The sequence below is a fragment of the Heterocephalus glaber genome, unplaced genomic scaffold (genome assembly GCF_053883595.1).
Source record: "Heterocephalus glaber isolate CG9 unplaced genomic scaffold, H.glaber_assembly_v1.0 deba00001465, whole genome shotgun sequence".
NCBI classification, from domain to species: Eukaryota; Metazoa; Chordata; class Mammalia; order Rodentia; family Bathyergidae; genus Heterocephalus; species Heterocephalus glaber.
The window spans coordinates 12,116,368-12,131,545 of record NW_028258312.1 but is presented as its reverse complement, the minus strand read 5'-3'; the positions used below and the strand labels follow the sequence as shown (position 1 = coordinate 12,131,545).

General features: G+C 39.0%; 1 protein-coding gene across 7 annotated transcripts in view; it reads left to right on the top strand.

The window, feature by feature from the left end:
- The window catches only part of Pam (peptidylglycine alpha-amidating monooxygenase), a 326,641-nt gene that overhangs the window by 138,877 nt on the left and 172,586 nt on the right, over positions 1-15,178 (top strand). For all 7 annotated transcript variants that reach the window (XM_021255825.2, XM_087180704.1, XM_087180703.1 and 4 more), the window contains exons 2-3: positions 9,465-9,794; positions 10,764-10,884. In XM_021255825.2, coding sequence (XP_021111484.1) covers positions 9,703-9,794; positions 10,764-10,884 — 213 coding nt within the window. In that variant the 5' untranslated portion in view covers positions 9,465-9,702. The remainder of the gene's footprint in view (positions 1-9,464; positions 9,795-10,763; positions 10,885-15,178) is intronic.

Sequence of the window (15,178 nt, the reverse complement as noted above, 5' to 3'; positions counted from 1 at the left end):
AGAAATACTAAGTTACATTGTGTAGTTGAATACTTAACTTGAACTAAGGCACGAGATGGTCTGTGTTTGAATCTTGACCAAGATTGTTTATTCTCTTTGTGTCCTACTTTCCATTTTAGTAAAGTAGGAATAATAGTACAAATTTCATGCCACTGTTGTGAGCACTGTGCTAAGCACAAGGCCTGAACATAATAATTGCTCAATAAATATTGGGTATTATTATTTTATAATAAAATAGCATTTAGAGAATTTGGCTACTTATTGTACTTAAAAAAATTCAAATTGTTTATGTTAGATGAGACAAGTCCCAAATAAATCCAGTGCAGAAAATATTATTCAGTGTGGTGTTGGTAAATGAGGAGGGCATGTTTTGTGCTGAAAGATTTCAGTTAAAAGCATAGATTCTGGAGTCAGCAAATGAAGATTTTGGTCCTTGCTCTACCACTGTGTAACCAGGACAAATAAATTAATTTTCCTAAGCTGTAAAACTTTCATCTATAAAAGAAAAATAATAACCCATACTTTAAAGTCCTAAGAATTCAGTGAGGTAATATACATCATCATTGCCTGGCATATAACTCAATCAGTGTTACTTACTGTTGTGATTATTTTTCCATTCTTTTGAAGTTCCATATTTGCAAATACAGTTTTTAGACATTTATGTTCCATAGTCATTTAAAAGAAATGATGTTGCACTTGATTTACAAATTAGGTTTCATCTTACTGAGCCACATTACAATAATGGTTCTTTTATTTTCATTAAGTTTTTTGGTACATTTTAGGTATACAACAGTTGCATTCATCATTGGGAACTTGTACCCTTACATGATGTATCTTGGTTCCTACTTTTTCCCCATTCCCCTGCCCTCCCTTCAGCCCCTCCACACCTCCCTGTTTACAAAGACTTCGTTTCCATTTTTTCCTTTTCTCATATTTTTTCCTTTCCCTTCTTTCCTTTCCCCTACCCCTCCCACTCCCCTCCTGCTTTAGACCTTTTCTTCCTATTTCACATTATCAATTAGGCATTTTGATCCTTATTTACACTTTTAGTTTCTCACACCAGAGAAACTATTCAGTATTAACACATATGTGTCCTATTTATTTCACTTAAGAGTATGGCCTCAATGTCCATCCATTTAGCTATAAATGTCTCTAGTTTCTTGTTCTTTATGGCTGGGTAGTACTCCATTTTATAAAAAATACCCAAAAAACCCCACATCTTCTTTATCCAGTCTCCAGTTGATGGGAACTTGGGCTGTTTCCAAGTTTTAGCTATTACAAACTGTGCAGCTATAAACGTGGCTGCACATATATCACTGTGGTATGATTCTTTTAATTCTTTTGGGAAGATACCCAGCAGAGGAACCATTGGGTCAAATGAATGAGACCTCTAGTCCTAGTTGTTTGAGGTATCTCCATGCCAATTTCCACAGTGGTTGCACCAGTCTACACTCCCACCAGCAGTGGAGCAGGGTTCCTCTCTCCCCACAGCCCCGCCAGCATTTGTTATTGGTTGATTTCTTGATAGCAGCCATTCTTTCTGGGGTGAGATGGAATCTCAGCATTGTTTTCATCTGCATCCCTGGAATGACCTGTGATGTTGAACATTTTTTCATATATTTATTTGCTGCTTTTACTTCTTTGTCTGAGAAATGTCTATTCATTTCAGGTGCCCATTTTTGATTTGGGTCTTTATATTTGGGGGTCTAATTTTTTAAAGTTCTTTATGTATTCTAGATAGTAGTACTTTGTCTGAGGAACAACTGATAAAAATTTTTTCCCACATTGTAGATTGTCTCTTAGCTCTGTTGGTGGTTTCTCTTGCTGTGCAGAAGCTTTTTAATAAGATGAGATCCCAGTTGTTGATTCTTTGTGCTAGTTCCCATGCTACTGAGGTTTTGTTCATAAAGTCTTTTCTTATGCCAATGTCTTCAAGAGTTCTACCTAACTTATCTTCCAGGAGGTTTAGTGTTTCTGTTTTAATATTTAGATCTTTAATCCACTGTGATCCTAGTTTAGTGCATGGTGATAGATATGTGTCTAGTTTTAATCTTTGACAAGTTGAAATGCAGTTTTTCCAGCACCATGTATTAAATAGGCTATCTTTCCTCCAGTGGGGTTGTTTGGCTCCTTTGTCAAAGATAAGGTAGCTGAGTTTGTCTGACCAGGGTGATTTTACTCTTCAGAAGACATTTGGTAACGTGTGGTGATTTTTTTGGTTGTTACACGGGAGGAGAGTGCTACTGGTATCTAGCAGGTGGAGATCAAAGGTGTTTCTAAACATCTTATAATATTCAGGACGGCCCCCACCCCGAGAAAAGATTTGCTCAGCCCAGATTATTGAATGCTGAACTTGAAAACTCTTGTGCTACAGGCATATAACCACCAGCATGCTTAGTGTGAAATATTCTTCCTAAGTAAAGGAAGGCAATTTTTTTCATTTTTTCCAAACATTATTTAACTCTAGAATAGAAGTTAATATGTAAATTGAAATCTATAGAACTACACTCAATAAAATGTTTTAAGATAATATACCCTTATTTTCTTCTGGTTACAGAAGAAACATAACCTAGTAAAAATTAAATGACTATAAAAGTATATGAACAAAAAGTGAAAAGTCCTCCTTTTCCCGTATAAAATGACTAGAGATGAAATAGTTTGAGTTATAATACCTCTGTTTTAGTATATGTGCTGCTGAAGCAAGCACAATAATACCTCTGTTTTAAAATACGTGTGTATATTTTGCTTTTGTGAATTAATATCCCTCTTTTCCTTTGCTGAGTAATAGCCCTAAAACCATTTTGTGGAACAGAGCAAGGTGAGCATTCAAGAAGAATGATCAGGCCTCAGGTAATAGAGCCCACAGGAAATAAGGAGGCATGAATATAGGGGGATTGTGTCCTGGTAAATTCACTTTCTGTTCTAGTAGCAAATACTCGAGGTAATTAACTTAGAATGGGAGGTTTATCTGGCACATAGTTTTGGGAGTTCATGTCCATGGTTGGCTGACTTGCTTTTGGGCCTGTGGCAAGGCAGCTCATTATGGCGGGGAGCATAAGGCAAAACCATTTTCCTGAAGGGCAAGAATGAACAAGAAGGAGAATAGGCCTGTGGTCCCATTACCCTCTTCCAGGATACAACCCCAGTGACCTAAGACTTCCCATGGGCCTCACTTCTTAAAGTTTCCACCATTTCTTGATAGCATCAAGCTTGACACTAAGTCTTTAGCACATGAGCCCTGGGGGTATATTCCAGATTCAATTTGCAGCACGTGGCATACATATTAGAGGCCAAACGGGATGAAAAGGGCATCCCCTGTGAGAATCCTGGTATGGGGTGTGTACAAAGGCCAAGTACACTAGGAGCACAAGGACAAAGCTCTGGTGCAGGTTTTGAGTTCAGATGGGAAGCAAAGCAGAAAACAAGAAGCACTGAAGCAATGGTGGGCATGTATGAAAGGGACACAAACATTGAGGGGCCATAACTGAGGTAATTTGAGCATCAAAGAAAGTGATGTAAATAAATAACATATTAAAATCCACTGCACAAAACAAGTAACCATGAGTCCATTATGCTTTAATCAATAAATGAGTCAATTGAAAGTTTGATGAGAAATGGAATATTTTTAAAATAAAAATAACCTCTTCACCAAAAATATTAAATACAAAGGGAAAATTAGTAACTGTGCAGTGGAAAATCCTGGTAGAGGACACTGGAGTCAGATGGTGAAAGTTAGTATGATCAGTAATGACACAAGTTTGCCATCTAATAAGATATTGTGGTAGCCAGCTTCCCAGAACATCTCCTACAGTGTTTATGGGGAGTCTTCTCCCACACTGTGAGTTGACCTGCATAGCCGATAGGATGTGATGGTGATGATGGTTATGTGCTTTCCAATGCTACATCATAGAAGACACTGCCTGTACAGGGGAAACCCAGCTGCCATGTTGTAAGGACACCCAGACAGACCTCACAGAGTGAGAATGGGTTCCTGCCAACACCCAGCTCTAATTGGCAGCCACGTGAGCCAGCAACTTTGCAAACAAATGATTGCACTCAGGTCATGTGTTCAATGACTACATCCCAACCAACATCTTGACTGCAACTTGATGAGAAAACTGCCCAGCCAAGCTTTTCTTGATGAGCAGAAACCATGCAAAACAATGTTTATTACTTTGAACAACTAAGTTTTGGAATGATTTGATAGGCAGCTGTGAGCAACTAATACATGGGCAGTGAGTAGAATACAACATTGCCCCTATATTCCAGCCAGAGATACATACATAATGTGAATCTGGTTCCGATGAACCATGAAACAAGCAAAAATGGAGAGCCATTTTGCAAAATAACTCTCCTGAAATCATCAACAGAGTTAAGGTTCTAAAAGACAGACCGAGAAACTTCCTGAAGTGAAAGAGACTAGAGACATGCCAACTTTCCATGCAATGCCTGACTCTGAATTTGATTGTTTTACTCTTGAAGCATATTACTGTTAGTCCTGGCAAAATTTGCAGTCGGGAGATTAGATGATAACATGTCTACGTGAAGCTTTTTATTTCAGTGGGTGTGTAGAGGTTTCATAGTAGGAGGTACTTGATTTTAGGAAATACACTAAAATATTCAGGGGTGTTGAAGAATCAGATCAGTAACTTCCTCTTTAATAGATTACAGGAAAAAACAAGGTTGTTTGTACTGTACTTGCAACATTTCTGTGAGTTTGAGGTTATATAAAATATTTTTAATTATGTAAAAGGAAACAAGTATGTCATTGGCCATGCTTTTGGTTATACAAATAGGTCTATATTGTCCTTTTTTAAAGAAATGCATAATATTCTGGGTTTTGTAATTTTTTAAAAAAATATACTTTTTTGTTACCAATCTCATATAGATGAGCATTTAAGTTGCTTCTAGTTCCTTGTTATTTTGAACAGTGCTGGTAAATACCCTTCTAAACATACTGTGCCCTTCCGTTTTTGCCCCCAGTCCCCAGAAGCAATGTGAATGGATGTGCATCCTTTAATCAGTTAAATCGTAAGACATTTGACAGACCTGAATAAAATCTCCTTAAGAGAAAGTGCAGTTTATACCTTGCTAGTTATTTTTGTTTCCTCCACTAGTAATGAACTTGTATAAGAGCACAAACTTTATCTGTCTTGATTATCACCATCCGCAGCATTCAGGCACTCAATGCGTGGTTGTTGCAATGGCAGTAATAGCAAACATTTATTATGTGCCTGGCACTATCCTGAGGATATTAATACAGTTATTCCTGGCAACAGCTCTTATGAGGTAGATAGTACAATTATTTCTATTTGCAGATGAAGAAACTAAGGTACAGAACTCACACAGCTTGTAAATGATAAAGCCAGGAATCAGGCATTTTTCCTTTAGTTTATGAGTAGCCACTATGCAATACTGGTTCTCTCCTGATGAATAAATTAACCCATGCACTAATGGCCAGTGTCTTTATTTGAGTGTTTCACCAACTGCAAATTTCAGCTAACTTTTTCCTTTTTCTTTTTTTAAATGAATATTAGAGGGCATGCACTAACTATTTTGTAAGAGCCAAATTGGTTTCATGGTCCTCTGAACTCACCTGTACTCACTACCTAATAATGTTGCTCCTAGAATTACTATCCAGATAGGCCTAAACTATAAATCATTCTCACCTGAAGCATTTATGGAGATGTAAACAGGATATTTGCTTTGGATTACCAGTAAAAGAATAAATCCGGGCCTGCAGCTTGAACCCAGGAGGTAGAACTTTTATTACTTGTTTTTCATACTCTGCCTCCTGCCTGGGCACCTTTGCCCGGCTGTTTCCCATACCTGCCACGCTCAGTGTTCACTCCTGGGGTAACTGCAACCCTCGTCTAAAGCATTGGCCATACCTGTTGCTTCTATTAAAGACTGCTTTCATCCTTTTCTCTTCTCTTTCCTTCCTCAAAATTCCCTGAGTCCCTTTTATATACACTTCTTGTAAGAGTACTTTCTAAACCTACCTTAGGTTAATTTTTCCTCTCCCTTAATAGACTATATTCTCTTTAGTTTTATATGTTTTATAAAACCCCTATATTTACTACAATATTTTGTACTGAGCTTGAAATGAAGTGCTGTAAAAAAAAATCTTACATGAGACTAATAAGATTTAAATATTATATATTCCACATTACTTAAGGTTATAACAAATAAAATAGCATGATTTTTTCATGTGATTTGCGTTTTGTCTTTACAAGGTATCAAGAAATAAAAATCATAATTGATTTCGTATCTATAATGAAAGGTCTTCTATTCATGGCTGCAAATATCAACCTTGCTTCAACCCACAACTTCAATTCCCTTTTCTTTAAGGGAGTGGTTTAGGGACATCAAATATAATAAATATCAATCACAGATTTTTTTTTCCCAAAGGCTAATACTTAAAGGTGTGTTCCTGTTTGAGAATTTTAATAATAAATTTGTTTTCAAGTGTTTGTGTAGTAACATATCTCCTTGCCAATTACAAGAAGTATTATAGGCAGCTAAGTTAGATAGAAATTAATATCCAGTCAGAGATGGACTGGGCCCTGAAGGAAGTCAGCACAAAAAATGCAGACATAAGAATTGTGGCTGGAGGCGCATCTGAAGAGGGCCAGGCCTCAAGATGAAGCGGCTGTCACCAGGCCTGCAGCCTCCGTAAGGGATAAGCAGTAACTTGAGGTTATGCTGTAATTAGCACCAAGCGGCCCAGTTGAGTCCAGAGAGGCATCACTTCCCCTGCAGGTGACCAGAGCATCTGGACTCAGCCCTTTCCCACAATGCTTTTGTTCTTCCCATGAACCCCAGCTACATGACTCGTTTCTCTATTGGACCAACGATAGCTAAGTGCCTATACTTGTAATCCTGTGGGTTGATTTTAGTTTGACCCACACTGTGACTTCGCTGTATAAATTACCCCCTGACAAAGGGCCTCAATGGCCACCTACTTGGGACCCCTCCTGGCAATCTAGGGGCTACCCTTCTCTCCTTATTTCTAATAAAACTCTCCCAGCTTCTTTCTTTGGTTTGTAACTTCTTTCCTGGATGTTGTGGGACCACAGATTTGGTACATTTGACATCAAACAGTTGGGAATTACATTTCTCCTATATCAAAAGAACTGTCCTGAATAAAATAACAAAATATAATCCTTTCCCCACATATATTTTTTAAAAAAGAACTCCAGGGAGTAGTAAGTATTGTCGTTTGACGGGATTATGCTTTGTTTGGGGCCAAGGCTATAGGATAGCCTTCAGCTCTTTGTCTGTCTTCCTCTGTAAGGAATCCTTTCCTTTACCCACAGGATGAGAATAAAGCTCAAGGTTTTTGTTGCTGCAAGCTCAAGTGGCAAGCCAAAGGGAAACTTCAAACAAATACTATCAGTCCTTTAAAACTGGCAGTGCTTATGTAAATTAACTGAGGTTTTTGGCCTCAAGCACCCTTGAATTTATTGAATATTAAGCTACATTTTCCCTGTATTTGGGGAATGGTATGATTCTTGCATTTAGCAAGTACTGACCATGAAGAATATCATTAAATTTAAGGTTAGTTACTGTTTGTTTGCTTTGGTTCTTGGCTCATTTTTATTTGTTTTTCTATTGGTTTGGTTTCATCACCCATGATTTATAGAGGATAACACAGAGGCTAATATTTTACTGTATGTGATCATACTGATTCGTATTTGTGTGTATGTAGGATGTGGATGGAACCCAGGCCTTGTGCATTTTAAGCATGTGCTCTACCTCTGAGCTATACTATGCCACTGTCCCCAAATTTTTGATTTTTACTGTTATTCATCTGGCCAACTGATTTGACATTGTCTGAACCAGGGTTGTAATTACTGAGTAAAGAAAAATTTAAAAAAAATCTTTATCTTTAGAATTAGTTTTTACACTGTGAATGATGCATTTTAAGTTAATGCCTTCCAACTATAATGTGCAGACCTGATACATAATCTGAAATAAATTGAGAGCATCAGTAAAGTAAAAAACATGAATACTTAAAATTGAGCCTAGTTGAATGAAATTCCAAGATGTCAGTTTAGTTCTGTGTGCCCTCAGTAGGAGCAAGAGGAAATTTCCCCTGAGTCCACTGAAGGCTCCCTGGAGTAAACTGCCAAAGATTAAACAGAGAAGAAAGGGATATAAATTTATTAACTTGTGAAAGAGGAGAAAAGTCACAGCACAGGGGACACCCACAGGACTGTGATTACTGCTAGTTCAAAATTATTCGTAAATGTACGTGTATCCCTTTTTTCTGTACAGGAAAGGGAGAATGGGAATGTAGACAATTTTGAGGACTTGCAAATGATTATAAGGGGACTACATGGGAATTTCTTTGGAATGTGTATGAGCTCAAGGATTTGATGCTGTCTTGTCATGTGAGTCCATCCAGCGTGGCCACATTCTTCATTTCTCTGTGCTGAAACAGAGTAGGGTGAAGGGTGAGGATGGAAGCAATGGTGCTGGGCTGAAGGTGCACAGGGAATTCCACAGAGGAGCCAGAAAGGTTAGAGGGACCTTGATCTGGAACCTTTATGGCCTTTTCATTTTCTTTAGAGTGAATTGCTCAGCCTGCCAAAATATGGCATATTTTGGGGGTGCCCTTCTCAGCCCTGACTCCTCTCACTTACAGTGATAGTAGCATCTGGATCGTAGCCTTTCTAGATAAAACTCATTTGGTGCTGGCGAAGATCCTCCCTAATCTTCGTTATCCCCTTGGGAATCTCCAAACTTTGCTTAGGACATTGTGTATTTGGGAGGGCTGCCTTCTAAGAGACTGTTACTTTCTCTAGTAGGTGCCGGGTTCGCAAATGGAAGTTCACATTTCACATGGCATGTTAGCCGTGGAGTTTTGTTTTAAAGTAATTGTGAGAACTTGGGCCATTCCTTCTGTGGTGAGCCCTGAAGATCTTGGCAGAGGGTCTCTGCCATCTGTAGCTCCGTGGTGTGTGTATGCGAACGTGCCTTTGTTGTTGAAGTCTTTTTCTGTGTGATTATTGCAGTATCCAAGTGCTTTGTCTTTACCTCTCTCCGTTTTCTCCCCCATTATGCTTCAGTCAGTCATTTGACTGAATAACTTTGTTTACACTCATCACTGGATTAAGTGCATTTTCGGCGAGAGGAGGGAGCGGTAGAGGAAGTCGGGAGGGATCCGGAGCGAGGAGGGTGTGAAGGGCGGTGGGGGAGAAGCCCGTTGGTGAGAAGGGGAAGAGCCGCCTGGGCTGGACGGGGCGAGGGCCTGGACGGGGCGAGGGCCTGGGGGGCGGGGAGGCCCGGGGGCTGTTCTCCGGGGTGTGCAGGGGGCGGGGATCCACAAACCGGCATTTTCCCCAGGCTTGGGCGCAAGCCTGTGCAACTCCTAATGTATTAGAGAACCTCAGCTGGGATTTGCTGAGGACAAATGCTGTAATGTGTTAGTCATCCATTATCTGCTTCTATTTTTGCAGGTTCTGAACGATGACTGACGCGGGTTCCTGCGATAGCCCTCCCAGTCCCTGTCACTCCGGAGCGACCCGGAGCCCGCACGTCTAGCGCCAGCACCCGGGCGGCTGGAGCAGCGGAGCCCCCGCCTGCGCACCGCTCCTGCCTGCGGCTCGGACGCCGCCTCGCCCGGCCGGCGCGGGCCATGAAGTAGCCGCCGCCGCCGCCGCCGCCGCCGCCGCCGCCGGAGCGACCCGACCGGAGATGGGCGGCCGCGCGCGCAGCCTCCTCGCCCTGCTCCTGCTCGCCCTGCAGGGCGCCGGGGCTTTCCGGAGCCCGCTTTCGGGCTTCAAGAGGTGGGTGTTTGTTTATGCCTTGATAAAGAGGCGAAATGCTGTTTGGGTGGCTTTGGCGCACGCTGTTGTAGATGCAGTCACTTTGATGAAACCAGACTGGGCGGTATTCCCAAGGTTCATTTTTCTTTATAGAGTCGACCTGGGGGTCTTAGCACAGGAACTTCTTGTAAAGTCTCCTTTGGAAAAAAAATTAAAAATAAAACAAACCTCACTGTATTGGAGCCGAGCTTGCTGCCCTGGCTTTAGCTTTCAGAACTCCGATTAGAAGTTGGGATTTCCAGTACTAATCACCCCCTCTTGGGGACCTATTTCAGAAACTATAATATAATCTTTCAGACTTGGATGCCTTGCTGTTTATAAGAGCTTAAAGAACAAAATAGCAAGATAGATCAGCAGTGCAGAAGCTGTAATAGCTCGCTAGGAAACATTGAGCTGTACACACACGCCTCATAATTACCACCTTAAATATTTATGCACTTGTACATTTGTAATTCACAACGCAGTCTTTTATTTCCTCCTCATATAACTCTGCCTCCTAGCAAGATGATGCTTAGTTTTTGTTTCCAACTGGTCACGTTGACACTCATCAGATAGTTACCAAAAATTGTACTAAATTATAGTTAAGATCGCTCGCATTAGAAAATTGGTATGTGGGTAATAATGTTAATTTCTAGTGTATTAATACTTTGTCTTCATTAACTAGAAACAAATATGTATTTTGACAAGTTTTTATTGAGGTTTAAAAGTAGCCTGCTTGGTTACTTTGCTTGTCTTTTGTTTACAAATTGAGCCTATGTTGATCATGGACTATAAAATACAATTCTGGGTTATGTTGAAGAAGATTAGTCATTACATCTTTAGAGTTTTTATTGGGTCTGTATCAGTAATCTTTAATTGTAAGGTCATAGAATTCTTTCTGTTCCCTTTCCCATTTTGTTCATGGAAGCTGAAATTATCTTCTTCTTTAAGGTTTAAAGAAACCACCAGATCATTTTCCAATGAATGTCTTGGTACCACCAGACCAGTAATTCCTATTGATGCGTCAGATTTTGCATTGGATATTCGCATGCCTGGGGTTACACCTAAACAGGTGAGAGTAATTCTGTATTTCATTATTCACTTATTCTGTGCACAATCTATAATTAAAGCAAGGAAACTGCAGTTACAGGTGTGGTGATACTTCTTTAAAAGAAGGCATTTGCTTCAAGACACCTCAGATAAAGCTAAAATAATTGAATATTATAAAGTAAAGAAAACCCTTTAAAGTAAATCTTTCTGTTGAATGTTGTTTTAAAATTTTTACTCCTATTGTTATTTGTGGTTTGACCCTTGAACATTTACCTGTTTGGATTCTCCAGAAAATAATGGCCTCTGTAATGCAGCCTGTAAGTATGCACTAAAATATGACTTGTTATTCTAATAAAAGGAAAAGATATTGAGCAACTGCACCTAAGAGATAACTTTGTTTCTGTACTCTTCTATAGCAGCCGCAAGTTGAGAAGTAAAAACTTGGTTACCACCAAGAATTTGAAACACAAAGTATTTCACACTTTTAGAAGTTAGGAATACTGCTCATACAGGTGGCTGATTGTTTTCTTTAGCCTCGCTTGCTTGTTATGAGAGATGTGTTTTGAAGAAATGATGCACAGAGCATACAGAAGGGTCTCAGAGAGCAGTTGGAATAGAGCTAGGTGGTTCCCTACTTTAGGTACATATGAGAAGCTCAGACCCACTGTGGTCATGTGTGCAAGCTGTTTCATTCAGCATAAAAAAGCCAGAATTAATTATGCTTTGGAGCCAGGCAGTGCAGGGATTTATGTGTGTCATTAAAAGATAGTCCTCTCCTTTGGAAGGGCTGCAGAGACAAGGCAAGACCTGGATGTTGTAGAGAGCTGCAGTGGCTGATGACTCATTGTTGCAGATAACATTCTGTTTTCCTCTTTTAGTACGGGAAAAATAAAAAGTATTTTACTTATTGGGGAAAAATCGTTTTGAAATTGTCATCCAGAAACTCTAGAAAATACACCTGGGCCTTTTTTTTAGGAGTTAAGAATTGACCTTCATTTATTTTAAGAACTGTATATGATCTAATTATCTACAAGTAACTTACTTTACTACTATCAAAGTGACCCTCAGCCTCTCTGCATCCCCAAATGACCAGGTAGATGACTTTTATGTGCATTCTCTTGTTATAGTCCTGGCCTTTCATTTCATAAGCTCCTTGCTTAGTGTCCAGTCCGCATGGAGTCTGATGGGATTAAGACTAGGGGAGGTGAACAGTAGCACTTCACTTGCAAACTGGACCTCTTTATGACTCCTTACTTTTGAGTTGATCTTTCCCCTGTTTTTGCCTCTCCTTAGCTTTCTATGATTTAGTTTTCAATATTCACTAATTGATCTTCAGGCACTCATTGCCAACAAGAATATCATTGTTTTAATCAAATAGTCACTTATTGTTATTTGTTATTCTACTTATTATTGTTATTATTTAAGAATGAGATTATTTAAATTCTTTAATAACAATAATAATAGGCAATAGTTGGGGTCAATAATCTTAGAAGGAGTTACTAGAAAAACTTATTAAAACGTGGAAAAGCTCCATTTCATAAAATAAAATATTTATTTTTTTAATCTTATAATTAGCAAAATAATTCCATGGGAAAAGAACACACAGTATTTAAAGTACTGTTTTTCATTTTGTACTGTCTGCATTCAGCTTCCCTTTATGCAGTGGCGATGTGCTGGTTGCCTTCCCAGCAAGCAGCTAGTCTCCTCCTTGCTCCTTCTCTGAGACCGTATGGCCCCCGGGAGCTGTCTACACAGGCTACAGAAATGAGCAGGTGGATTAAGATTAGCAAATCACTGCATCCCACCCCCCTTCCACAGTGACTGGTCTAGAAGAAGGTATGTGACACAGACAAATCCAATCAAGTCTTAGGACTTTTGCTGGGAATTTTTCTGTTGTGTGTATGATCTAGGGTGTTGGTGTTGAACCTATGGCACGTGCGCTGGAGTGGGTGGGCAGAGCCCTCTCTCTCTCTGTTGGCATGTGAGCCAAGTGTATGAGTTGTCTTTTTTAAGCCAAAGCTAAAACCTCAGTATTCAGGTTTAATTGCAGTGTTGGCACTTTGAAATAAATAAGTGGGTTTTAGGTTGCAGTTTGGGCACTCTGTCTCTAAAAGGTTCAACATCAGTGATCTAGGGTCTGCCAAGTTCATGAAGGAGCCATGCTTAGAATAAAGCTAGTAGCACGGATGGTGATACGGTGAGAATAAGAATATAAATTCTCAGTGACGTCACTATTTATGGAGTTTGGGGTTATGTTAGCCTTGCATACTTCAGTCAGGTTGAGTTGAGTTTTGCCTTACTTCAGCTGAAACTGTCTCACTAGGTAAAGGATTCAATGGCTCTGCCTGTTCAGTTTAGAACTGGTTGTGAAATATTCCATGTTTTCTCAACATGCTTGTTTGACTTAGCATGTGCTGTGAGTACCTGATTTGGTCTGACTGATGCATAGATCATACACCTTGTAAGTTTTCATGAGAAATGATAGATGCCCTGTGGAGTATGCCCAGGAAGGATGGATACAGACAACTCCCAGAATTTCTTCCTTCTGAACTTGGTATTCTCTAGGTAAGGTAGACCCAGAACTATGCTTAAGTACTTCTGGTGAAAAAAGTATTCTTTTTTTAAAATCCAGATGAAAGTAGGTTTAACAGAGATCTTTAAGAAGAAAGAAGATAAAAAGGCAGGCAGGAAAAAAATGGAAAACTTGTTAAGAGAAAATAAACAGTGAAAAGGAAGTAAGAAAAGTTGACCAAAGCAACAACAATGTCCAGAAAACAAAAGATCAAAAAAAGGAAAAAATCCAGGAATAACTAGAATATAAAGAAGAGAATATTTGAAAAAATCATATAAGAAAAAAAGAGGAAGAAAGAGCAGAAAGTGTGAAAGACATTCAAGAGTTAATTTTTGTTTAATGGTAAAGGCTCAATAAGAGCCACAAAATTTAAAGAAAGGAGGAATGGAAGAGCACGCACTTGAGTTGATAATTGATTTTTACCAGTTTGGTTAAACAAATATGTTCACTCAACATATTTTCTTTATAAAGTACATGCTTTGACAGTGATGAAAGTCACACCATTAAATCTGATGTAAACTCTTTCCTTGAGAGACAAGGTTATTAGGTAAGCTTGAATAGGAAAACAAGGAGATGTAGAATACAAGTAGAGAGAATCCTAGACTTATTAGCATTGATGGCACAACTAATTTTACATAGGGAATGCGTGATTAGATTAATGTCCTATAAAAGGATACCCAGTTGCGTCAGGCCTCTAAATCATACTCCATTCTACTGTGTCACAGGACTTACAGGTGTGCAACAAAAAAATTGTTACTATTACGCTTGATCCAATGAGTCTAGAGAAAATAGTTTATTGTCTATAACAATACCAAAAATATTTAGACTTTAATGGTTTAAGACTTTAATGTTCTTCATGTACTCAGCATTAGATACTGATGAAGAGGATGTTGCCCAGTGAAAGATGTGCCTTGCTCAGCATGTGCAAGGTCCTGGGTTCACACCCAGCACTGAAGATACAATATGATATGATATCATATGATGTGATATGACACGATACATTGCTGATAATAGATAAACAATAGAGGAAAAGACTTTTTAGCAAAGATCTTCTACAACTCATAGTATCACACTGGCCAAAACTACAAAGAAGACAGTCAAGTGAATAAAAAATAAGGGATTTTAATGGAGATAGTTTAATTGACATAATTAAACAAAGAAAAAAAACCAACCAGCCAACTTCCCTTCTACCTATTGAAAAGAGTAAAAGTGAATCGTGTGACTAATTTTTTTATTTTTTGGAAACAGCTTAAAAAAGGGAAGATGAGGGCTTGCGGGAGCACATTCCGAAAGTCTCTATTTATGTCATTGAGAAGCATAATATTAGGAACACAAATACGTAAAATACAAACTATGATATTAAAAACAGACTTTGCTGTATAAACATTTACATAGTATGTCACCTTTATCTCTTTATGAGAATAACAGTATAAAGCTCTCCGGCATCAATTTTAAAATCCAAATAAGTTCAGTTTCTCCTGACTTGAATATTTAAAAATAAATTTTCATTTTCTTTCATAAATTTCCTGTTAATCCGTGCTTTTGCAGGATTTGGGAAGTTTGGAGGGAAGAGTAGGCAACTTTTACATGTAAAATAAGAACCAGGTGTCTAGTGGCACTGGCTTCAAATCCAGCAGAGCCAGGAAGTGGCACTGTCTTGAAACAACCCTTTACAACTTCTGCTTCCTCATTTGATACCTTACTCACCTGGGACCCTGTACACTTTTGCCATCACCAACTCTCA